Raw genomic sequence first — 26,227 nt, forward strand, 5'->3', positions numbered from 1 at the left:
GCCCTTGCCCCAGGTGTCACCGGTGGGTGCTTGAGCACTGGGCGGGGCACACAGGGCGAATGATGGGGATCTCTGTGGTGTGTGCGCGTGCCTGGTTGACACCCCTTCCCCGATTGTGTGCCCAGGGCAATGCCCCCCCCGGCTCCCCAATGCTACACCACTGTGTTATTCCCCTCTTCTGCATGAGTGGAGCTTTTTGGTTATGTAAGGACTAGCACACAGAGAATGAAGATAATATCAGTGTATATATAATATGTGAGCCTTACCAGCAACAAGATGTTGCAGTATGATTATAGCTGCTTCATTCCACTATCACCACCCTAGTTTTCACACAGTACTCAGTTAGCATTTAGTTGTGAAGGAAGATGTCCTCATACGGGTTGTTTTGACATTTGGGCTTCCCTTATAATTTTCTTTGATTGTGGACGACTTTAAATCTAACACTACCCCTTTCCCCCACCACTGATTCTCTCTCTCTCTCTCTCTCTCTCTCTCTCTCTCTCTCTCTCTCTCTCTCTCCCATCAAGGTTCATCACTGGCACATCTGAAGCGTGACCAATCTTGTCACCTTCAGTCGGACCCTAATTTATGAACTGGGCCGGTGGGGATGAGCTTGTGTCTTTAAGAAGTCAGCATTTCAGAAAGTTCCCCGCTTAAGAGACATCTCACCTCCTTGGGACTGAAAGGTTATCAGGAACGATAAATGGTTTCACCTTCGGCCTTTTTTTGACATTTGATGGATGAGATCAGCTTGATGGAAGCCTCTTTGCTCTAATTAGCTACACTCCACACTAAATTGTTTTAACACCTTCCCTTTGCTCTGGATGAAGTTATGTTGGCATGCCCTAACCTGAAAATTCAGACTTGCCCCATCACCTGTAGCATCAGTTGACATATGATTTTCTTTTGCTCTCTGATTGATGGATAGTCCTCATGATACCAAGGCTTTGGGATAATGCTATGTTCATTATAAACCGTCCCCATGACATTGGACACATTGGAACCATGCATTTAAAGCACCAAGATACCACTGTAAACAGACATGGCTTCTCCCAAAGAATTATGGGAGCTGTAGTTTGCTAAGGATGCTGAGAGTTGCTAGGAGACCCCGCTATTCTCAGGGAATTCTGGGAATTACTTTCCATCCAGGCCTCACATAAGCATGGAGCTGAATTATGTGAATTCCTGAAATAGTAAAAAGAAAAACAAGGGATTGTAGAGTTTAAGATTACAGGTGCAGTTCACATTTTTATTTTTATTTTTGGAATGCTCCCCATGTCTTCAATGTTTTTACTAAAAATTGTTTTCATTGTTGATCTTTGTTACTGTTAAATCCCTTTGAGCTGTTTCACAATATGTGGTTTATAAACTAAGTCAACAAATTAATAATCAATCAATCAATCAATCAATCAGTTTTTCAGCAAGTATAGAGTCACAGAACATAGAGTTTTAGAGTTAGAAGGGGTCCCAAGGGTTATCTAGTCCAACCCCATGGAAAGCAGGAATTCTCAGCTAAAGCACCTGTGACAAGATGGCCATCCAGCCTCTGCTTAAAAACCTCTAAGGAAGGAGAGTCCACCACTTTCGGAGGGAGTCTGTTCCACTGTCAAACAGCTCTTACAGTCAGAATGTTCTTCCTGATATTTAGTCAGAATCTTCTCTCTTATAACTTGAAGCTATTGATTTGGGTGCTACAGAGCAGGAGAAAACAAGCACGCTCCGTCTTCCATGGCACAGCCCTCTTTAAGATAGCTGAAGATAGCTATCATGTCTCCTCTCAGTCTCCTTTTCTCTAGGCTAAATATACCCAGCTCCTTCAACTGTTCCTCATAAGGCTTGGTTTCCAGACCCTGGATCATCTTGGTTGCCTTCCTGTGCACACATTGTAACTTGCCAATGTGCTTCTTAAACTGTGGTGTTTAGAATTGGACACAGTACTCCAGGATAGTTTTCCACAGTTTCACAAGCAGAAACACTAGCATAGCAAGCTAGTGCAAAAACCATTCTCTCAGATACTATAGAATTTTTAAATTTAATTGCAGGGAGTTTTGTGTGTGTGTGTGAATATGAATATGTGCTTTCAAAACTGTGACACCCCCATTGCAATTTCAAGTGGCACAATCCATGCTGTCACTGCTGAACTCTGCCACTCTGGATTCTACCACTTCTCTCTTTCTGGCAGGATTTCTTGGTGTGGGGGTGATCTTATTTTTGTACCCAGCACACAATTTATTATTATTATTATTATTATTTTACTGAGCATCGTCTGTTTGGAAGAAAAAAAATCTGGCCCATCTCCCAGGTGGAATGTGTCTTTCTGAAATACAACCACCTCAGGAGAGAGAGAAAAAAATCTTAAATATGAATTACAATTCTTATATGAAAGACAGATGTGAACTGTTAAAAATGTTTATAATGTGGCTTAACATTAAAAAAAACACCTATTAACGAAGGGAGCTTCGCTGATGGGGATTGTTTGGCATGAGGGATTAATTACAAGGCTTTCACCTCTCGAACTGTCGTCTTAAGCCAGTCAAGACCCAAAGCAGCTAAGCAGATAGAATTTGTTTGTGTATTTTAGAATGGTATAGGAGTCCATTCAACTGGGGGGGGGGCTGTGGAGGGAGGGAGAGGCTGTTTTATCCCACTGCTTTTCAATCAAAGGCCAAACTCTTTTCCAATTTTAATCCCATGGTAAAGAAATATCATCTTAAATAAGATCATCTGTCAATAAACACAGTCAAGGTAACCACCCTGCCCCCCCCAACATGCATTCCTTAAGAACTCTAAATTTTAAGGGACAGATTGGATGTAATATACTTTTTAAAAACATGATGAGTAACAGAACACACACACACACACACACACACACATTCACATATATTTTTAACATACATATAAACTTCTTTAATGGCACTTTAATCAACATACGGAAAATCTAGGTCTAAGCCCCAAGCGGCCTACAATACCAGTATTGGCAGGAGATAGCAAAGGTTATGAAAGTTATTGAATTATCATCAAAAGTGAGATAATGCTTAGTTATGAGAGAGGGAGAGCTATTCTTTTATTTATTTAAAATATTTATAGGTCCCCTTTCTGAGTGAAACTCACTCCAGGCCTTTTGAATGATATCAAATAAAAATGCAATCCAACAATAATAATCAGATCAAATACAAAAGCTCCCGTAGAGCTCAAAACATTAATAAAAGCCAGCTGAGAGTGGGTGATAAGCCAACTAAGGCATACTCAACGTAGACCCATGGAAATCAATGGCATCAGTTCATGAGACATCCAGCCCAAAGGAACTCAATAGCAGCATAGACAGAGCGTGAGTCACTCTTTGGATAGGCCAGTAAAAAAATTATGTGGGCCTTCAAAATCTTCCTGGAGACGTTAAAGTATAGTAAGAACATAAAGAGAGCTTGCTAAATCATGCCAATGGCCCATCTATTTCTACATACAGTGGTACCTCGGGTTACAGACGCTTCAGGTTACAGACTCCACTAACCCAGAAATAGTACCTCGGCTTAAGAACTTTGCTTCAGGATGAGAACAGAAATTGTGCAGTGGTGGCAGCGGGAGGCCCCATTAGCTAAAGTGGTACCTCAGGTTAAGAACAGACCTCCAGAACGAATTAAGTTCTTAAGCTGAGGTACCACTGTACTGTTATCACAGTGGTCAGTTGGAGGTTATTATGGGATGCCTGCAAGAAGGAAACCCCTCCTGTGGATTCCAGCAACTGTGTAGGCAGAGCACCTGTTATGTACTGAGCTGAATCTTAGAACAATAGGATCCAGAATGCAGCTGTATGAGTGGTCCGCAGGAGCCACCCAATCCAGCTCCAGGTGGGAATGAATCAGCGACCTGATTGGCCTGCAGGAGCAGCCAATCAGGCTTCTGGAGGAAGTGAAACCGCAACCTGATTGGACTACAGGAGCAGCCTGGAATTAGCCAATCACACGGGGCCCATTGTGTAAATAATGTATATATAGCAGATGTTTTGGGAAAAGTTACATTCATTGCTACTACGAGCTGAATAAAGAGCATGAAATTCACACTCGACTTGGAGTATATTTCAGCAACAGAGCTGTTTTTCAGCCAGAACTTGCCAGAACTCAGTTCCGGCACATCTCTGGTAGGCACCATTGCCATTATAAAAGAAGAAGGAGGTGTTCATGGTGAGTTCCGGCACCTCTCCTTCTAGAAAAATAACACTGCAGAGCATAACTATTCTGGCTAGCAGCCATTGATAGTGCTCTCCTGCAGTAGCTTTATGGAGGTCTGAAGGTGGTGCTGAATGGTTACCATCAGGAGCTGGAATAGGTGAAGAAAGTTCTCTCTCTTTTAGAATATTTATTGGTTTTAGAGTAAATGACATTGATGAAACTCAACAAAACTGTAGAATGTTACATGCATGCACCAGTCACATATAATAAAGAAAAGTGAGCAGGGACACTGTAAAATAATTTAATTGTTGAATGCATCGCCAAGTCTTCAACAATCTAGGACTTGGCCTCTCCAGAAGTAAATGGCTGGAGGTCTAACATCAATGACATTTCTATTTACATAACTGATATATGCAGATCATAGCTTGTCAAAACGATCTTGCTTAGTTTGGCCTCTATTGCATGAGATGCTTGGAAAAAGCCAGATCCTAAACTCTCCCTTGCCATCCTGTCAGAGATGGACCTTTGGGGCTTTCCAGTCAGTGATCTCTAAATAAACCACAGCAAACAGTGTGGTAGTTATATTCTAACCTATAAAGTGAATGTCTTGCAACAGATGAGCAAGAGCAGGGTTTAGGTCCAATAATTGACCAGTAATGATAGAAGCAACCTCGATAGCATTTTGCCAAAACCTAGAAAGCTTGTCACACTCCCACCATAATTATATGAGGGTCTCTCTCTTTTTGCAGACCCAACAGCATTGGGATGAACTCACAAAGGATATGCAAGAGAGGGAGTCAGGATAGTACAAATGTTGAACTGCAGATTACGCATTTTGAAGCCACTGGATGCATGAAAACTGACTCTCTCTTTTTATAAATAAAACATTGTCAAGGGCCATAAGTTTATTTAAAACGTTACTTACAGAACTTTCTTCAAAACAAAACAAAAAACTCCCATCAAAGGTATATCAAAATAATTCCATAATACATATGCCAGTCCAAGGCATAGGCTCAGCAACTTACAAAATATGAAATACCGTATTTTTCGCTCTATAAGATGCACCAGACCACAAGACGCACCTAGTTTTTGTAGGAGGAAAACAAGAAAAAAAATATTCCGAATCTCAGAAGCCAGAACAGCAAGAGGGATCGCTGTGATAGCTGCGCAGCCTGCATTCGCTCCAAACGACGCACACACATTTCCCCATACTTTTTAGGAGGGAAAAAGTGAGTCTTATAGAGCAAAAAATACGGTAATTACAACAGACCTATAAGCAGAGCTCTTTCCTTACAACATCCATTTTGCCTGGAGCTGTTTTCCTGGAGAGCTTCGTTTACACCCTCACTCTCGCAGAGTCTGGAAAAAAGGAACTAACCATAATCCTTCCAAGATGGTGAATTTGCAATTCAATACCTCCCATGTGATCTAAGGTTAAACACTCTCGAGTTAGTGAGCAGAAAACAACAATAGTTCATTATCAACTCAGTTAAAGCTCAGAATCCCTTAGAACACTGCCATGGAATTTTCCAATGTTAAAACTTTCATCAATATACATAGCCATTCCCAGTATAGTGTGAATTAAACCAATAATAGTAAACAACCACAACTAGGCTGTTGTGAAGATTAAATGGGGAAGGGATGTTCCTTGTTGCTCCTTGGAAAATATGTGAGAAATGAATGTAATACATAAATAATCCTACATTCTAGCCAACAGTGGAGAACCTTAAACCTGGGGAGGGGGTAATATGTGGCCCTCAGGTGGCCCTCAGAACTCTCCTGAAGCCACACCCCTTTCTCAGGCCACATTCTTCACTGGCCCTGCTTCACACGTTCCTTGAGTGTTTTTGCCTGGCTGCCTCTTCCTTGCCTGGATGGAGCACAAAGAGGGGCGTTAGGATGTGAGTAGAAACCACCCTCCTGGTTGACCCATTTGTTGACCCACCCGCTTTTGTCTCTGGCTCCGCCCACTACTTATATGTAGCTCCTGGAAAGTTTTCTAGAAGAACCCTGTGTTCTTCTAGAACACAGGGCAGGGAAGGGAAAAAATCCCAGGGTGGGAAGCTAGGGAAAGAAAATGAAGCTCCTAAGTTAGATGGGGTGGGGTGTGGGGCCCACCCACCCCATTTTGTTACAGATAATGGTCAAGATATAACCCTGATACAGGGCTTTGTATTTTATTTTATCCCACCTCTTCTCTCTTCCCTTCTTTTTTCTCTCTTTCTTTTTTTGATCTGTTTTCTTTTTTCTTTAGGTTGGTTTGGTTTTTATTGTATTGTATGCTGAAAATTTGGGACGCGGGTGGGCGCTGTGGGTTAAACCACAGAGCGTTGGGCTTGCCGATCAGAAGGTTGGCGGTTCGAATCCCCCTGACGGGGTGAGCTCCCTGCTCCTGCCCACCTAGCAGTTCGAAAGCATGTCAAAGTGCAAGTAGATAAATAGGTACCGATCTGGCGGGAAGGTAAACGGCGTTTCCATGTGCTGCTCTGGTTTGCCAGAAGCGGCTTAGTCATGCTGGCCCCATGACCCGGAAGCTGTTGGCCGGCTCCCTTGGCCAGTAAAGCGAGATGAGCGCCGCAACCCCAGAGCTGGCCACGACTGGACCTAATGGTCAGGGGTCCCTTAACCTTTACCTTTATGCTGAAAATATGAGAGGAGGGGGAGCGGAGCGAGTTTCCTAGAAGAGAATGTGGCCCTTGTAGTGAAAAACTCCCCACTGCTATGCTCAGCTGGTATGTAATGGCAACGCCCTAGCACAGGCTTCCTCAACCTCGGCCCTCCAGAAGTTTTTGGCCTACAACTCCCATGATCCCTAGCTAGCAGGACCAGTGGTCAGGGATGATGGGAACTGTAGTGTCAAAACAAGTGCAGGGCCGAAGTTGAGGAACCCTGCCCTAGCAGTTCCTCCTTTCTGCAGGCCACAGCCCTCATTGGCCTGGCCTTGCCCCCTCCTTTAACATTTTTGCCTGGCTGGAGGACAGAGAAGGGTATATGTGAGTATGTGTAGAAACTATCCTAACACAAAGATTAAATGCATATTCATTGCTCCTCCCTCTATTGCCCCTGGCATGTGGCCCCTGTAAGGTTGTCCAGAAGGGAATGTGGCCCTGGGGGTGAATTCTACCCCTCATTCTCAAAGCACTCCAAAGTGGCACTGGTTTATGCAGAATTTTGCATTTCTGGGTCTCCCTTGCCCCTCCCCAGCCCAGCAAGTCTCTGCTTCCAACAGGTAGACCAGGAAGAATATTATATATTTCCCCCTCAAATAACTGCCAACCTAAGGATCAACTTTGCTAGTTGAGGTTGAATTTCCAGGGGATTTATTTTTATTTTTAGTGCAGAAGGACCATGACAAACAAAGCTGCAAATGTGAAATAAATCCACCAGTTTTGTAAAATGTGGCTTGCTTCACACTTCGGTCAGTGGTTCAATTTCCTTTTGACTTAGAACTAAATCTATCAAAATTCAGCAGAGAAAGACGGGAACTGTGATGGTGTAAGTAAGTCATCAGCTGAAACGGGCGGTTTTTCAAATGCCATTTATGAAAAGATTTTTTTTAAAAAAAAACTTTTATTATAACTAAATGCATTTGTTTAATTGTGATCTGAAACTACAAGGCAATTGGAACACAATCCACTGGGAGATTATGGGCCCATTTAGATGAACTATTTCTGGAGCCTTCATCTAGGGCTCTTTCCACAAAGCTTATGGGGGTGTTAGAGTATATCCTGTCCTTTTTGAGCATTCATACTGATTCATTTGCAGGGATTTTAAATCATTTATTTATTTATTTATGCTAATATTTCTATGCCACAAATTCACCTCTCTCTCTCTCTCTCTCTCTCTCTCTCTCTCTCTCTCTCTCTCTGTGTGTGTGTGTGTGTGTGTGTGGTTTACAACCGTTGTACATGAACACCATGCAATAAAAACCATTAAAGGTAAAGGTAAATGTACCCCTGTCCGTACGGGCCAGTCTTGACAGACTCTGGGGTTGTGCGCCCATCTCACTTAAGAGGCCAGGGGCCAGCGCTGTCCAGAGACACTTACGGGTCACGTAGCCAGCGTGACATCACTGCTCTGGCGAGCCAGAGCTGCACACGGAAACGCCGTTTACCTTCCCGCTGGTAAGCGGTCCCTATTTATCTACTTGCACCCAGGGGTGCTTTCGAACTGCTAGGTTGGCAGGCGCTGGGACCGAGCAACGGGAGCGCACCCCGCCGCGGGGATTCGAACCGCCGACCTTTCGATCGGCAAGCCCTAGGCTCTGAGGCTTTTACCCACAGCGCCACCCGCGTCCCCATAAAAACCATTAAACAAGTTTAAATTAGAAACCAGGTAATTATTGAGGAAATACGTATTCTTCATTGCTTGCATTAGCCTGACAGACTAGAAAGGTTTCTAGCAGGTGTTAAAAAGTTGACACAGAAGGTACCTGCTGAATTTCTGTTGGCAGAGCCCTCCACAGGACTAAGCTGATGACATTAAAGACTGTTTTGTGTTGATGTCAAATAAGCTCCACCAACTCGATGGATAAGAGCAGTCCTTCAGCAACTGAGCTGAGACATAAGGGTTTGGGTGGTCCCTGGGATTCTGGGCATTGTAAATTAACAGAAGGCCCCTGAACCTGGCTCAGGAGTCGATGGGCAGCCAGTGCAACTGTTTTCACGATGGTGTCCCATGTTCTCGGCCAGATGCCCCCTCCAGCAGTCTGGCTGCTGCCTTCTGCACCAGCTGGAGCTTCCAAACCAGGCCCAAGGGCAGCCCCACATAGAGCCCCTTGCAGTAATCCAGCCTCAAGGTTACCAACTCATGGACTGTAGTGGTCAGGTTATTCCTGTCCGGGAATGGACGTAGCAGGCAAACTGCCCAAACTTGATCAAAGGCACTCCTAGCCACAGAGGAGGACAATAGGAAGGGCAAATGGTAACACATATCCATCCTGCATTCATGTGGATTTGCTTGCAGTAGATTGACATGTTTTACCATTCGTCATTTGTCAACTCACACTTTCCAATGCATTTCCCCGTCACTTTCAAAACAGCAGAAACTCACCTACCTGATCCACACATTCCCCAAAAATGCAAGAAAATGAAACACTGCTGTCCTCCAGAGTTCACACTTCTCTGAACATAGTACTATAGTCAAGTAATTTGTAACAGAATGCACTGACTAGGGTAAAATGTACACAGAAAGGCATACAGTGGTACCTCAGGTTACAGACGCTTCAGGTTACAGACTCCGCTAACCTAGTAATAGTGCCTTGGGTTAAGAACTTTGCTTCAGGATGAGATCAGAAATTGCATGCTGGCAGCGTGGAGGCAGCGGGAGGCCCCATTAGCTAAAGTGGTACGCAGGTGGCGCTGTGGGCTAAACCACAGAGCCTAGGGCTTGCTGATCAGAAGGTCGGCGGTTCGAATTCCCGCGACGGGGTGAGCTCCCGTAGCTCGTCCCTGCTCCTGCCAACCTAGCAGTTCGAAAGCACGTCAAAGTGCAAGTAGATAAATAGGTACCGCTCCAGCGGGAAGGTAAACGGCATTTCCGTGCACTTAGAAGCAGCTTAGTCATGCTGGCCACATGACCCAGAAGCTGTACGCCAGCTCCCTCGGCCAATAAAACGAGATGAGCACCGTAATATTAGAGTTGGTCATGACTGCACCTAATGGTGAGGGGTCCCTTTACCTTTACCTTTTACCTTAGGTTAAGAACAGTTTCAGGTTAAGAATGGACCTCTGGAACGAATTAAGTTCTTAACCTGAGGTACCACTGTATATCAGTGAAAATAACAGACCCAATAGAATTCTTTTAGCAGAAAATTACTCTGCAGAAATGTGTATTTTTAAAAGGAAGATTGTGTGCAAATTAGGATAAATTAGCATCATAGGAGCCAACTCGGGGCTGAGGTCCCTTTGCCCCCCCCCCCATAAAATATTTAAGGGGGCCAGTCCCTCCAAAAAAGTTGATGGGCATTGCCATTCAAATGGTGTGCATGTGCTGTGTCTTGTGATCAATTATGTGGGCAGGGCCATCGTTGCATCGTTGTTATTATTTTTTAGGGGCAGGATTTTGTTAGAGGGGGCAAGACATTTGTTATGGGGGGCAGAACCAATGTGAAATATTCAGTTAGCTGAATATTTCTATTGTTTTACTTGATCTTGGGCTGCAGTTGCCCCCCCTTGGCTACGCCCATGGGCAGGGCTTACCAGCCCCACATATTTTATTCAAGTTGGCACCCCTGATTAGCAATAAATGGTGATGAGTTTTCACGAGGACTTTTTCTTTTAAAAACTGCAAACTGATGTGGAAATGTGGAAGCCTGAAGAGTGGAAAAATGAGAAACTGAGAGAACCCAAACCTGACAGATCCCCACATCCGTAACTTAAGCTCATTCTTTCTAGTCCTGCCTCCTGGGCCAGCAGAGAAAATGCATTTTCCCTCTTTGATGTGACAGCCCATCAGTTTTTTGAAGAGCCCTGTCTTGTTTCCCCTCAGTCTCATCTTCTTTCCCTGCCTCTCCCACAATCCTGAGAAGCACCCCTGTTTTTCTTTGTAATCAAGCATTGTCCCCCCAAGTTCTTGGGCTGATTGTGTTCTCAGGTCAGAGCACCGTATATGAAAAATGAAGAAGAAAGTAATGTTTTGGAATCTTTTGTCACTTCACATTTGTCACTTCACTGGGCATTCATTCTGATTTCTTTGCAGGGAGGTTAGATAACATTGAGTCAAATCAAGTCTTATCATTCACCTTTCTGGTTTATTTGCCTGTCACTTATTGCAAAGGGGGGGCAATCTTTTGGGGACACAGGTCTGTTGTACAGGACCTCCCAATCAACTGTAACTGTGCAACTTGGATTTCTCCGGCATGTTACTAAATCCCACCTCAAAGCAGAGATAATCTGGAGCTGCTCTTTAAAAACAGGGGCTGAATGCTGGCTGGCCCTTGAGAGTCTTCTCAGCCACACTCCTCGTGGTCTTGCTTTGCATCCTCCTTGAGTGTTTTTGCCTGGCTGGGTTGTGTCCTTGAACTCCAGGAATGCCTGGAAGATAAAGAGGAATGTGTGAGGTAATTTTATTTTTAAGGGGGGCAATTCAAGAATGAGTTATTAAGAGTGAATGGCCTTTTAGGCTTCCTCCATGTGAGTAGGAGTTCACTTTTTGAATAATAATAATAATAATAATAATAATAATAATAATAATAATAATTATTTATTTATATCCCGCCCTCCACAGTCGAAGCCGGGCTCAGAGCAGCTAACAACAATAAAAATAGCACAGCATTCTAAAACCAATTCATTTAAAAATCAATTCAAAATCAAATTCATGGCAACCATTGGGCTAGAGTTCTGTGAGGATTACCAAAGGAGGGGGTCAGACTGTGCCTTGGCCAAAGGCCAGGCGGAACAGCTCTGTCTTGCAGGCCCTGCAGAAAGATGTCAAGTCCCGCAGGGCCCTAGTCTCTTGTGACAGAGTGTTACACCAAGTCAGGGCCACAGCCGAAAATCCCTGGCTCTGGTTGAGGCCAGCCTAACCTCCCTGTGGCCTGGGACCTCCAAGATGTTTTTGTTTGAAGACCGTAATGTCCTCTGTGAGACATACCAGGAGAGGCGGTCCTGTAGGTAAGAATAATAATTTTATGTCACGGGGGGTGGGGGGTTTAGAGATGCTTAGGTGGGGCATGGCCAAAAAAAGGTTGGAAACCACTGATCTAAACTGAGGTCAACTGCTTTATTGTAGCAGCCTTGGCTGGTTCCCACTGAGATTGGGGGAGCAGAATGCAGGGAGCCCCAACAGTGCGTGGGGCTCAGTCCAATGACAGGCAGAACCAACTAACTTTCATTCCGTTGCCATCCTCTGCTGGAAGTGCTGGGTTGCAACTCTGCTTGCCCTGGGGGGCTGGTGGGTCTACATGGGAGAAGAACCTCCTAGACTGCCCTTTAACCTGTGCTGACCTTCCTCCTGGTGTTGGGACGGATTCTTGTTTTCCCTAAAAGAGGTACAATTCCCAGAACTCTTAATAAACCACAGTTCCCAGGATTCCTTGCTGGAAGTAACATGCTTTAAATGTGCATTGGATTTGCTTTAAACATACCAAGTCACATTACTCCAACCCCACCCACAATTTGTCAAGCAACTCTGCAAACTGGACTGGTAATGAGCATGAAATTACAGTGATACCTCAGGTTAAGTACTTAATTCGTTCTGGAGGTCTGTTCTTAACCTGAAACTGTTCTTAACCTGAAGTACCACTTTAGCTAATGGGGCCTCCCGCCACCACCACACAATTTCTGTTCTCATCCTGAAGCAAAGTTCTTAACCCGAGGTACTATTTCTGGGTTAGCGGAGTCTGTAACCTGAAGCGTCTGTAACCTGAAGCATATGTAAGCCGAGGTACCACTGTACTGCAGCCAACCAGAACCCTGCTCCCCGCTAATATTCCACTCCTCCTCAACCAGAGTAATCCCATCCTGTCTTCCAGGAGTGAACTCCTGCTATTAAAAGCCATGTTCATTGCTATTGCTTAAAGAAATACTGTAAACAGCCACAAAGACTCCTTCCTTGGGGACCAAATGAATCCCTGCCACTTAAGATCACATTTATTTATTTATTTTAAAGGCAGACCTTGTGTCGTTTATCGCTCCCCAGAGACACACACACACACACACATGCACACACACCTTCCTCAACTAGAAGTCAACCTGGGAATAGGACTTGTGAATTGCTGGTGATTTACTCACTTTCAAATATTCTCCTTAATGGCTTTCTCCTTCGCCCCATTTTCTTGTTCTGTTTTTTAAATTATTCATATTTGTACAATCTCAGCACCCCATTAAGGCAGGGACTTACGTTTACCCAGGATGGGAATTATTGGAGACAGAGTGGAAGCAGCAATTCTTAATCATTTGCTTAATTGTTGGGAGGCGAGGGGTATGTTTGTGCTAAAGATGAACTGAAGTTTTCCATCATTTCCAGACCATGTTGCCTATGCACCAGGGGCAGCTGTAGGATGCCTTCCCATTCACAATTATTTATCCAGGCTCTTCCCTTGAACTTCATGCTTTCCTCTTAACTCCTTTGGGTGGTCAAATAATTTTCACGGGGCCCTATTCTGCATAGAACAAGTATTGAAAGGCAGGACTTTCAAGGCAGATGTCCAGGGCCCCATTCAGTTGAATGGACAGGAGGACCACTAGAAGCAGCAAAGACATTTGGGGAGGGGAAACACTTTGCATTGTGAAGCAAGTTGAAGTAACCACCATCTAAAGGAGGGAAGAGGCTGAGCAACCCACCACTCCACAAATGTTAATAGATGATGGTCCCCATCCGCCCTGATCATTGGTCATGCTGTCTGGGGCTGATGGGAATTGGCTTTCAGGAACATATGGACAACCATGGGTTCCACAGCCACATCCTGGATCTAGGGGAAGAGGAACAGCCAGAGAGCTCTTTGCTTGTCCAATGCAAACTTAGGCCATATTCATGCTATGCATTTAAAGCAATAGGACACTGGTTTAAACACTCATGGCTTCACCCAAAGAATTTTGGGGCCCAGATTTATTTAAGGGTGCTCAGAGTTGTCAGTAGGTCCCTATTCTGATCACAGAGCTACAATTCCCAGAGTTCCCTATGAAGAGGGATTAACTGTTAAACCACTTTGGGAATTGTAGCTCTGTGAGCACAGTAAGGGGTCTCCTAACAACTTCCCATCCCAAAATGGTATCAACGAGCATTAAATGCATGGTGTTAATGTCACCAAAGTTCACATTGGAAGGTAACGCTACCAGATCCACATTTTCCAAAACAATACACAAACTGAAATGCAAGTCGTCCTTCCAAATCATACGTTGGCCACAGGTTCAATCCTTGTAAGGGACTGAATAAGATTGCATATTCCTGCATTGCAGGGGGTTGGACTAAATGATCCTCAGGATCCATTCCAGCTTTATGATTCTGTGATTCTAAGAATTTTGGAATTCAATTCTCCAGCCAAGTAACAGGTACAAAAATGCATATACTTGGGTAAAGTGTGGATTAACAAATGCATATGTGAGTAAAAATAACATACATAAATGCATCATATTCAGGGAAATGGCTTTGGGGGGAAAATGGGCATTTTAAGCAAAATGTTTACTTGAAGCAATTTGTGCTAAAATACTGACAAATTTTCACGAGGATTTTAAATTAATGGCGGTGAGCATCATCGTAATTTGCTACAGAAATGCAGAGAACTTGTTGGAAAAATTAGAAGTTGAGAGCGCCAGAATTGACTGGTCCATCCACTGCTACTGGAACTGAACCCTTTGCACCCCCTTCCCCCACTAAGCCCAGTGAAATCTCCCTTTTCTCCAATCATTTGACCCAGCTTACAGAAAATACAGCTATTAAGAGGCTAGTTTTTGTTCCCTCTCCTTCACACAGCTGTTTGTTTTCCTTGGGGGCTTGGATTAACATTGGTCTTGACTTCTCCCCTCTTATTATTCAAAGGGTGAAACAATATTTTCTTTTGCCTGGGAAAAGGACAAAGTTCAAGGAAAGCACTTGACCCTCCTCTGCTAATCTCCCCTTCCCTGGTGCTGCTTCCCCCTTCTGTACACTTTAGCTCAGACGTTCCCAAACCCAGTGGCTGAAGCATGCCCCCCACTAACATAAAAATGGGCGGGGGGGGGAAATGCATCCAGAAATAATTTCAAATTTAGTGGGCAAAAGATTAAGAACGAGATTCCCTCTCCTGCATCTTGGCATGCCACTGTTCTGGGGATGCCTCCCAATCTGACTCGTGCAGACATGTAATGGGCAACCTCTTCTGAGGGCTCCTCCAGATGACCTGTTTAGTGAGCATTCATTCTGATTTGTTTGCAGGGAGACTATAAGAAAAGTCTTGCAGGATCAGGCCAGTGGGCCACCTAGTCCAGCATCCTGTTCTCACAGTTGTCAACCAGGTGCCCTAATGGGAAAACTTCAAGCAGAAACTGAGCACAAGAGTGCTCTCCCATCCTGTGGTTTCCAGCAACTGGAGTTCAGAAATATTGCTGCATCCAATGCTGGAGATATAACACAGCCATCAGGATTAGTAGTCATTGATAGCCTTATCCCCCATTTTGGGGGGGGGACCCCTGACCATTAGGTCCAGTCATGACCAACTCTGGGGTTGCGGCACTCATCTCGCTCTATAGGCCAAGGGAGCCGGCGTTTGTCCTCAGACAGCTTCCGGGTCATGCGGACAGCATGACTAAGCTGCTTCTGGCGAACCAGAGCAGCGCACGGAAACACCATTTACCTTCCTGCTGGAGTGGTACCTATTTATCTACTTGCACTCTGACGTGCTTTCGAACTGCTAGGTTGGCAGGAGCAGGGACTGAGCAACAGGAGCTCACCCCGTCGTGGCGATTCGAACCGCTGACTTTCTGATCGGCAAGTCCTAGGCTCTGTGGTTTAATCCACAGCACCACCCGCATCCCTTTATCCTGCATTAGATGACATTAAATAATGAATGTCCACTCTGATTTGTTGTGAGGAGATCAGGTGATGTTACATCAAGGTAAGTGTAGTCCCACACGTTCTCCTGCATTTTACTTACCACAAAAGGTCCAGTCTTTGAGGGAAGTGGGTTTGATGTGTAAGAACCCAAAACAATAATTAAACAATCTGAATTTGCCAGAATGGAATTGTGAATCCCAACCTCCAAAATAGTATGGGGGTATTTGAGATGTGAACTTATGCTCTGCTTATTAAGAGTAGCAGAATGGGTGGTTGAAGGACTATAGCTCAGGGGTAGAATTTGGCATGCAGAAGATCCCGGGTTCAATCCCTGGCATCTCCAGGTAAGGCTGGGAGACATCACCTTGAGAGCTGCTGCCGATCCCTGTAGATATTACTGAGTTGGACGGACCAATAATCTGACTCAGTATAAGGGATTTTTTTGTGGGGCAGCACCATAGCTCTGTGGTATGGCATCTGCCTTCCATGCAGAAGGCCCCAGGTTCAATCCCCAGCATCTACAGGTAGGGTTGGGAAAGAAGAGCCACTATCAGTCAGCGTGGACAGTGCTGAGCTAGATGGAGCAATTGACTCAGTACCGTGGTACCTCTACGGTTCGTTCTGGAGGTCTGTTCTTAACCTGAAACTGTGGTGTAGTGGTTAAGAGCGGTAGACTCGTAATCTGGTGAACTGGGTTCGCTTCCCCGCTCCTCCACATGCAGCTGCTGGGTGATCTTGGGCCAGTCACACTTCTCGGAAGTCTCTCAACCTCACTCATCTAACAGAGTGATTGTTGTGGGGGAGGAAGGGAAAGAAGATTGTTAGCTGCTTTGAGACTCCTTCGTGATAAAGCGGGATATCAAATCCAAACTCCTCCTCCTCCTCCTTTTCTTCTTCTTAACTAGAGGCGTGCTTTCGCTAATGGGGCCTCTTGCTGCTGCTGCGCCACTGGCACATGATTTCCGTTCTCAACCTGGGGCAAAGTTCTCATCTCGAGGTAAATCTTCCAGGTTAGCAGAGATTGCAACTTGAAGCGTTTGTAACCTGAGCCATTTGTAACTCAAGATACTGTATAAGGCAGTTGCATATGTTCCTAAGAATCACAGCTGACATAGAGGTGGTCAGGGAGCGGCTGTAGGCAAGCAATTGGTGAGAGCCAAGCGCTGGAAATCAGGAACCATGTCTCTCCCCCACCCACCCCAATGACATGACCCCAGAGTCCAGCAGCAGCCAAGATGGGAACTCAGATGCTACATACTTCCCTGCTAAGGAGGGAGACTAAGTGCGGGGCTTTGAGCTTGCTGGCAAAGATCAGGAAACAACCAGAGCTGAAGATGAGGAAGATGAGCCACCAGAAGCACCCCCTGGATCTCTAGGGCCAAAGCCTGGACCTGCATAGGCACTTTCCTCTGATGAACCAGATACCTTCTTCAGGACCTCAGCAATTCAGAGACGTGCACCAGGCAGGAGGGCAGGGAATGAAGAAGTGGCCAACTTCAGGTCAGAGGGTTGCTGCTTTAAGACTCTAGAGTAATTATTATTTATTAAAGTTATTAGTCACTTTTTTGCTGCAGCAACTCAAAGCAACTTACAATATTTTAAGCAAAAGACCAACACATATATATACACACTAAAAACAACATTTTTTATAAAAAAACCCTACATTAAAATATCCCACCCACTCTAAAAGGCCATTAATTATCTATGGCCTTTTAATTAAGGCCAAAGGCATAATTAAAAAGAAAGGTTTTTGCTTGGTCCCTGAGGATATGTAATGGTGGTGATATGTGAGCCTTCCCATGGAGAGTGTTCCACAAGCTGGAAGCCACCACTTTTCTTGTGTTACCACCCTCCAGACCTCTCATGGAGGGGGCACACAAATAATGTCCCCAGATGATGATTGCAAGGTGTGGTTCGGCTCATATGGGGAGAGGTAGTCCTTGACGTATTGGGGTTCTGAGCCACATAAGGCCTTATAGGTCAAAACCAGCACTTTGAAATGGGGGGTGTTAGTCACTTGGGAAGTTTGAGAGCAGGGGCATAACCTTTGTGGGAGTGAGTTGCTTACTTGGAGCTCTCCGTGGTCCTGCAAGGCCTGACCTCCCTCTCTGCGGGATCCAGCACTAGACTAGGACACAGCAACCCAGGAGTCAGATCCAAGACCAAGTCAGGTCCAAACTAGGAGGCCAGATCGTGGATGAAACCACAGGTCAGGAGCCAAGATCAAGGGTGGACTGAAGCATATCAAAACAAGTTGCAAAATTTATCAAATGTTGCCAAACTTATTAAACATCCAGTAGTGGGTGCGTCCAGTGGTAAAAGCAAGCAGTTTAAGCAAACCCATCCAGATGTGTATAAATTGAAATGTTTTAACTCTCATTTTAGCTTACTTTATCTTTCTAGTGTTTTTAATGCTTCTTTTAACTGTCATTCATCAATAATATTAATGTTTTATTCTTCAGTGTAAACTGCTTATAGGTTTTGCTAACGATCAAGCACTATATCCATTTGATAAATAAATGAAATCTTTATCTATATATATGAAGGATGATGTTGGGGGAGATCTTGGCTGACTTTCTAAGCGGACGAGTCAATAGAAAGTAGGAAGGGAGGGGAAATGTCAGGTTTGCTTTTCTTGTAAATAAATTCATCATGATGATGTTAATGCTAATCAGATCTTCTCTTAGCACCACTGGACAAAAAAAATCCTATAGATCTTCCTGGTAGCTGGATCTGTTACTCATTTAGGGCTGGCTTTGAAATGTTATCTTCACAGGTTGTTTGCCTGCTTCCTCTTAAAAAAAAACTTTTTTAAAGAAAAGAAAAGGGGAGAGAGAGACCTCATCTGCTCTCCAGTCTTCCTTGATCAGTCTCTTCCATGTGCTTCACATTTAGGGGAAAAGAAACTTTTCACACATCACAAACAGTGTTCATGGGGATCTCCGGCATGGTTCGTCATGGCAGTTGGACCTGTTTAAATCCTTTCCCTGTTTTAATGTGGGATCATCACAGCTCCCCCCATCACCCATTTTCTGTGTTCCATGGAGACATTTAGAATGGAAGGTGGCACCTGTGGTCCTCCAGGTGTTGTTGGACTACAGCAACCAACATCTTTGACCATTTGCCTTCTGACTAGGGTTGACGGGAGTTGGAATCCAGGAATGCTGAGAGGGCCACAGGTGCCCCTTCCCTGATTGAGAACTTAAATTCTCAATTGACCCAATTTACATAGCTCACCCCTCTGCCTGTACAGTGGTACCTCTGGTTGCGAACAGTATCCATTCCGGAGGCCCGTTCGCAACCTGAAAAGAATGCAACCCGCATCTGTGCGTGCGTGGGTTGCAATTTGCCGCTTCTGCGCATGCACTTGACGTCATTTTGCACATCTGCACATGTGCAAGCAGCAAAACCCAGAAGTAACCCTTTCAGATATTTCTGGGTCACCACGGGACGCAACCTGAAAACACAACCTGAAGCAAACATAACATGAGGTATGAAAACGCAACCTGAAAATGGGACGCAACCTGAAAACACTCAACCTGAAGCAAACGTAATATGAGGTTTGACTGTACTGTATAGCCCAATCCTGGGTTCATTTTTTCCAGGCCATCTCAGAGTGTGTCAGGACTTTGGGTCTTGATTTTTCTCGTTCCTGGTTTATTAGTAATTACAGTAATACCTGCACAGTAGCGCACAGCCCTGTGCTTTTAGCATGTTTTAACACACTGGCACCAGGAATTCTAATGAGAACATAAGTAGAGCCTGCAGGATGAGGCCAGTGGCCCATCTAGTGCAGCATCCTGTTCTCACAGTGTCCAACCAGATGCCCCAATGGGAAGCACCTCAAGGATGACCCAAGCACAAAAGCACTCCCCCACCTCCTGTGGTTTCCAGCAACTGGTATTTATACCGTGGAGGCAGAGCACAGTCACCATGGTCTTCTCCTCCAATAATTTGTCTGATCTTCTTTCAAAGCCACCTAGGTTGGCTTCTGCCTCCTGTGGGAGTGAGTTCCACAGTTTAACTGTGTGCTGTGTGGGGAAGTGCTTGCTTCTATCTATCCTGAATCTTGCACAACATTTAACCCACAATGTCCAATAAAAACACTTTTGGAAGTCAGAAGAGGGGGTGGGTTGTGTGCATGCACTTGGGATCCAGATGTTGATTTCATTCTTGTTCGACCTACAAAAACAGATACAAGTATCCTGTGGCTGACAGGCAGACAAGAATTTGCTCTAGTGAAGTCACACACACACAGACACACACACTTAAAGAAACAAGACTTTCTTCTTTCATCTGAATGAAAATGAGCAATCTTTGGCGAAAGATTTTCAGCCCCTCCAGGGATGGGAGATGCTTGTACACATCCCCATCTGTTTCCCTTCACCTGTCCAGATGATGGTATAGAAGGACAGCCTCCAGGCTCAGAGACTGCATTTGAAGGCTTCTGCTGCTGCTTTTTTTTTTTTTAGCAGGAAAATGTTCAAGCAGGACTTTTGTAAGTGAATTAGGACTCTGGAGAAATTTGCAAAGAGGACATAGCGAATGGCATAGTGGATCAAGGATAGGGTGGCATGTAATGCTCAATCTCTTCTATCTCTCCTCTGGAGCAAGAGCTGTGATCTCATCTACCAGAGTACCAGGATAAATGACAAAACATTATTGTGATAATGATACTATCATTTGACTATTGCTTGCAATGATTAGCAGCAGTCGAAGAAGACTGCCTTTTGTGCTACCTTTTAAACACCTGCTGAAAATGTTCTATCCTACCAGGCCTAAGCAGGCAATAAAGAATTCATCATTTCACGGTGGTTAAACAATGTCTGTTTTCGACATCTTTCTGGTTTTTATTGTATGGTTTTATATTTTTATTGCTGTAAATCACTTGGATTTTTTTATTTATTATGAAGCAGCAGTATACAAATATCTATAAATGAATGAATGAATGAATCTCACCAGGTAGAAGCTGGTTATGCCTTTCCTTTCCTCTGATGGGGTTTGCATTTCATGCTAGCAGTTTAAAATGGTGATGCTTCTTGGAAAAGTGTTTTGAATTTCTAATGAAAAACTAGAGGGTACATTTCAGCTGACCAACTTTAGGTTTTTTAAAAGAAAGCTCCTTGTGGTTTTTACACCAAACATATGCAGTCAGGAGCAAATATGACCAAGTTCAATGGTAATTACTCTCAGGAATCTATACATCAAGTTGCAGTTACACTGTGTGGCTTATCAGAGATGTGAATCCAGAGTTCCCCAGCCAAATTCCAAGGTGCCTGGTTAAAGGAGTCATCAGAAGGGAGAACAGGACTTATGGTCCCCATCAGTTTAGGTTTCAAGATGACTCTCCCTAATTCTCACTTTCCTAAGCAATATGCAAACCAGAACACAGCTACCCTTCAAAATTCACTATTTTCCAAATTCTGTGATGCAGCTCTCCCATGAAACAATGTGTTCAGAAGCGCATGTACCTTGGGTTGAATATGCTTCAGGTTGAGTGTTTTCAGGGCACGCTCCACAGCGACCCGGAAATAACGGAGCGCGTTACTTCTGGGTTTTGCCGCTCGTGCATGCGCAGATGCTCAAAATGACATTACGTGCATGCGCAGAAGTGGCGAATCGTGACTCGTGCATGCGCAGATGCAGGTTGTGTTCGCTTCAGGATGCGAATGGGGCTCCGGAACGCATCCCGTTCGCATCCAGAGGTACCAATGTATTAGAGGAAAGTGTGCATCAGAATGCATCAATCAGTGAAAGTCACTTGTCAAAATGCACTGCATTATGGAAAGTTGCTTGCCAAAAACTTCAATATTAGGCAAAACCTGCATACAAAAATGAGAATGTTGCACTTAAATGCTGATGGATTTTTGTGAGGATTTTTAAAAAATAAAAATTGTAAAGTGATGAAGAAAGGTGGAGAACCATCCTTAAGACTAGGGAATCTAGCCTGGGTAAGATTGTCTAAATAAAAATGTTTTTAGCAGGTGTTGAAAAAAGTACAGTGAAGGTGTCTGCTGGATGTCAATAGGCAGGGAGTTCCAGAGTACAGCTGATGCCACACTAAAGTATTGATTTCTTGCAGATGCAGAACAGGTGTTATGTATTAGTGCCAGTTCCACATATTGTATTGAAGTGATGTGATGGAGTGGCATACATGGGGAAGGCAATCTTGAACGTAATCAGGTCCCAAGGTGTTAAGGGCTTTACATATTAATAGTAGCACCTTGATCTTGGCCCAGTAGCAAACCAGCAACAAGCACAGATTTCTGAACGCAGGTGCTATATGCTGACAAGGCCTTGCTCCTGTCAGCGATCATGTTGTAGGATTCTGTGCTAACTGCAGCTTCTGGATAAAATGCAAGGGAAGCCTCACACAGAGTGACTGTGTTCTGTGTATTTTTTGTGTCATGTGCTTTAATGTTACACAGGCAGGAATATCGGAAGAGGCCCAACAGCCAAAGGATGCTCATAAATGACCCAGGGTTAATCACAGCCAAGGGTGGGTCTGACAGACACTGCATTAATTCAGCTGAGCAGGGAGACCCCTGCTCAGTGTTCATCACAGATCAGAAACGGAACCCTCTTGACAAGATGCAATGTACCTCTTCCTTACCAAATCCGCCCATCTGACTAACATCTGTGCACCTCTGCCAGCAAAGTTCACCTTTGCCTTTCTTGCCTTGGGCCCTGTCCCTCCTCCTCAATGGCATTTGGAGTTTAAACCCATGAGCTCCACAGTGACGTCCCTGCTTGGAGGAACATGCTGTTACGCTTGATGCAGTTCCACATGGAGACTTCTTTTGAGTAAGGAAAAATAACAGAGCTAAGTTTATCATAGGAAATACGTATTGGAGAAGGAAGGTCCTAGTTCTGGGTGGAGATGCAAACAGCCACGCTTGCTCTTTTATCTCTGCAGGAGGAAGGCAAAAGGAAGATGTCTCCTCTCCCAAGGTGGGAAGAAGAAGAAAGGAAAGAGGAAGGGAGGTCAGCAGCCCAAAGAGTATCAGCCTAGTATTTGAGGAAAGATCAGCACAGGCTAGGTCAGAAAGACAGTTGAGGAAGTGGCCGAGGTTCTTCTGTCTGAAGCAAGGTAAGGCAACCAACCTGGGCAGCAGCATCCATGGGTGGGGTGCAGATCTGGCCTCTAGGAACTAATTGCTGCTGCTCCTTCAAGGCCAGATATACCACCCCTTGGCAGCCCCCTATTGCTGCATCCGCAGTGGCCTCTCATCGAATAGGAGGAGCTGCTGGTATCCTCATACCCCTAGGGAGGAAATGGTGGGGGCTGCCCTCCGGGGTCTCCTGAGCTCTGCAACCACCCAGAGTGACTCAGAGTACCCTCCCCACAAAAAAAAAAGGCTTTTCATTTACACTTAAACCATTGGGTAAAGTCAGTGCTTTTTCCCCAAGAAAAGTACCTAGGTGCTGGAACTCACCTTGAAGTTGTTATAGTAAGCCCTGAACAGATGCCCGTTTGACAATAGCCGCATTCACCACCTGCGAAGGTACTAAAAACTACAGCAAGCTGCCTTCCTAGCTGGTTTGGGGGTTGTCCCTGGTCCTGGTGCTGGTTAATGAATGTGCCCCACCTCCCTCGTTCTCTTATATTCAGGCAGACGGCTATGGCAGCTCAGAAAAGCCCTTGAGGAAACACATTTATGTGCAGCGGTAGAGGCCTGGATGGAAAACTTAAAGCCTGTTGCCGCTACATGGGAGATGGATTGAAGAAAAGGAAGTATGAATTGGCCCTGCCCCATAGCTTGACCAATTGTGGCATGGAGCTAGGTGGAGTCATAGATCTAAAAAATAGTGTAGACTCGCACATGCTGGGCCAGCTTCCATTTTGACTTGAAATGTTTGTTTGGGGCTTTTCAGAAGTATGTAAAGGCAAGAAGCAGGCAGGAGTGCATTGGCCTGCAATGGTGCCCACCTTAGAGGTGCCGGAACTGCGCTCCGATTTGCTTTGGCTGAAAAAAGCATTGGGTAAGGTTAATTTGATTCCCCGCCCCTTGTCCCTGAAGTAGATCTTCACTCCCCTCTTGTTCCCAATGTAGAGCTTCACTCCACAGTCTCTCTTCTATGACAGGATGTGTGCGATTTTGTGCTTCGCCTCATATGCCAAAATGTCTTGGGCCAGCCCTGTTTTTACACATATATACCCTCAAGTCTTCTACACAAGTCAAATAGCAACCTAGCACTTGTTCTGGAGATGTTCCCCTTGTTCCATAGCAGGGGTGCCAACTTGAATAAAATGGGGTGGGGGCAAGTAAGCCCTATCCTGCATAATCATTAACTTGATGTTGTGCCCAGACACCATTTTAATGGCAGTGCCCATCAACTTTGGGGGGCAGCCTCCTCAAATATTTTATTGGGGGGCAAAGACCCCTCAACCCCTGGGAGATGGCTCTTATGTTCCATAGACTGCCTTTCCTCTCCATCCCTACCCTCATAAGAACATAACAAGTGCCTGTTGGATCAGGCAGTGGTCATAGAATTATAGAATTGCAGAGCCAGAAGGGACATTGATTGTCATCTAATCCCTGCCCCCTGGTAATGCAAGAAACTCAAATAGTCCAGCATCCTGTTTTCACAGTGGCTAACCAGATGCCCCATTGGGGAGCCCACAAGCAGGACCCAAGTACAAGAGCACTCTCCATTCTGAAGTTCCCAGCAACTAGTAGAAGTTCTAAAGTTACTGCTGCCAACTGTAGAGGCAGAGCATAGCTGCCGGATAGAGCAGCCCTGTCAAAGGTCATAGACCGTCCAGCCTCCTGGTCTCCCAGTGGCCAACAGATGCCTATGGGAAACCTGCAAGCAGGGCCTGAGCAGAAGAGCATTCTGCTCTCTTGTGGAATCCAACACTGGTGTCCAGAGGAGAGCCGTCTTGAACACAGGTCCTGCTTGAGAGCTTCCCTTTGGAGCATCTGGCTGATCACCATGAGAACAAGATGCTGGGTGTTAAGTTGTGGGTGAACATATCAGACGACACAGCGATTCTTCAAACAGCTCTTGTTTATTCACAAGCCCAGAACAGAACTGGGCTGAAGGGTTCAGCCAACCTGATTATATAGAGCTCAACTACAATGCAACAGTAACAACTTTCTGTAACTATCCAATCACTGAACGTCACTTTCTTTTTTTTTTTTTATAAAAAATTTTATTAAGATTTTTTACAGATACATATTTAACAAACAAAATAGGTATCATAACATCTTTTCATTCTATTGCGGACTCCCTCACGTCTCCCGCTTCCACTTTCATCATTAAAAACGAATTTTTCCAAGCAAATTATCATCTTGTTTATACTCTTAAGTGCAATATTTAGGTTAAACTCAAATAAAAAATTATAATTTAATGGTAGACAGTTATTTCTGCTCTGGCTTCCTTGTTAGGATTCAACCAAATTACAGTACTTTTGTAAATAAATCTTAAATTTCTTCCAGTCTTCTTCAACCCTCTCCTCTCCCAGGTCGCGGATTCTGCCAGTCATCTCAGCCAGTTGCATATAGTCCATCAGCTGCATCTGCCATTCTTCCAGTGTTGGTAGATCTTGGGTTTTCCAGCTCTTAGCAATAAGTATCCTTGCCGCCGTTGTAGCGTACATAAAAAATGTTCTATCCTTCTTTAACACGTTCTGGCCGACCATGCCCAGAAGGAAGGCCTCTGGTTTCTTGGTGAAGGTATACTTAAATACCTTTTTTAACTCATTGTATATCATTTCCCAAAAGGCCTTCACTTTAGGGCAGGTCCACCAGAGGTGAAAGAATGTTCCTTCATTTTCCTTACATTTCCAACATTTGTTATCAGACGAATGGTATATTTTAGCCAATTTCACTGGGGTCATGTACCATCTATATATCATTTTCATTACATTTTCCTTCAGAGCATTACATGCTGTGAAGTTCAGCCCGGTAGTCCATAACCTTTCCCAGTCCTCAAACATAATGTTGTGCCCAATATCCTGGGCCCACTTTATCATAGCCGATTTAACCAATTCGTCTTGTGTGTTCCATTTCAGCAGCAAGTTATACATTTTTGAAAGTACCTTGGTCTTAGGTTCTAGCAGTTCTGTCTCCAGTTTCGATTTCTCCACCTGGAATCCTAACTTTTTATCAATCTTAAACACTTCCTTAATCTGAGCATAGTGTAACCAGTCTCGCACTTTATCTTTCATTTTCTCTAAACTCTGCAGTTTCCAATTGTCTCCATCCCTTTCTAGTATTTCCCAATATTTTGGCCAATTGGCCTCCATATTGGGTCTTTTTCGGGCCTTGGCCTCCAAAGGTGACAGCCACCTCGGTGTTTTGTTTTCTAATAAGTCTTTGTATCTTGTCCAGACATTAAATATTGCTTTTCTGACAATATGGTTCTTAAAGACCTTGTTGATCTTAACCTTGTCGTACCATAAATATGCATGCCATCCAAATGCATTGTTAAAACCTTCCAAATCCAGCACATCCGTGTCCTCCAGAAGTAGCCAGTCTTTTAGCCAGCAGAAAGCTGCGGCTTCATAGTACAACTTTAAGTCTGGCAGGGCAAAGCCCCCTCTTTCTTTTGCGTCCGTTAATATCTTAAACTTAATTCTGGGC

At 44.5% G+C, this 26,227-nt stretch overlaps 1 protein-coding gene and 1 long non-coding RNA gene across 8 annotated transcripts in view; both read left to right on the top strand.

Annotated features, from left to right (window-relative positions):
• The window catches only part of LOC309361531 (uncharacterized protein), a 38,217-nt gene extending 36,903 nt beyond the window's left edge, over nt 1-1,314 (top strand). For all 7 annotated transcript variants that reach the window (XR_014164472.1, XR_014164473.1, XR_014164474.1 and 4 more), the window contains one exon: nt 528-1,314. Coding sequence is in view for 1 of the 7 variants with exons in the window: in XM_081896648.1 (XP_081752774.1) it covers nt 528-555 (28 nt within the window). In the remaining 6 variants the exon portion in view is untranslated. The remainder of the gene's footprint in view (nt 1-527) is intronic.
• LOC309361577 overlaps nt 1-26,227 on the top strand; it is a 351,746-nt gene that overhangs the window by 277,021 nt on the left and 48,498 nt on the right. The window lies entirely within an intron of this gene.

This window comes from Podarcis melisellensis (genome assembly GCF_964234715.1).
Source record: "Podarcis melisellensis genome assembly, chromosome: Z".
Lineage (NCBI taxonomy): Eukaryota > Metazoa > Chordata > Lepidosauria > Squamata > Lacertidae > Podarcis > Podarcis melisellensis.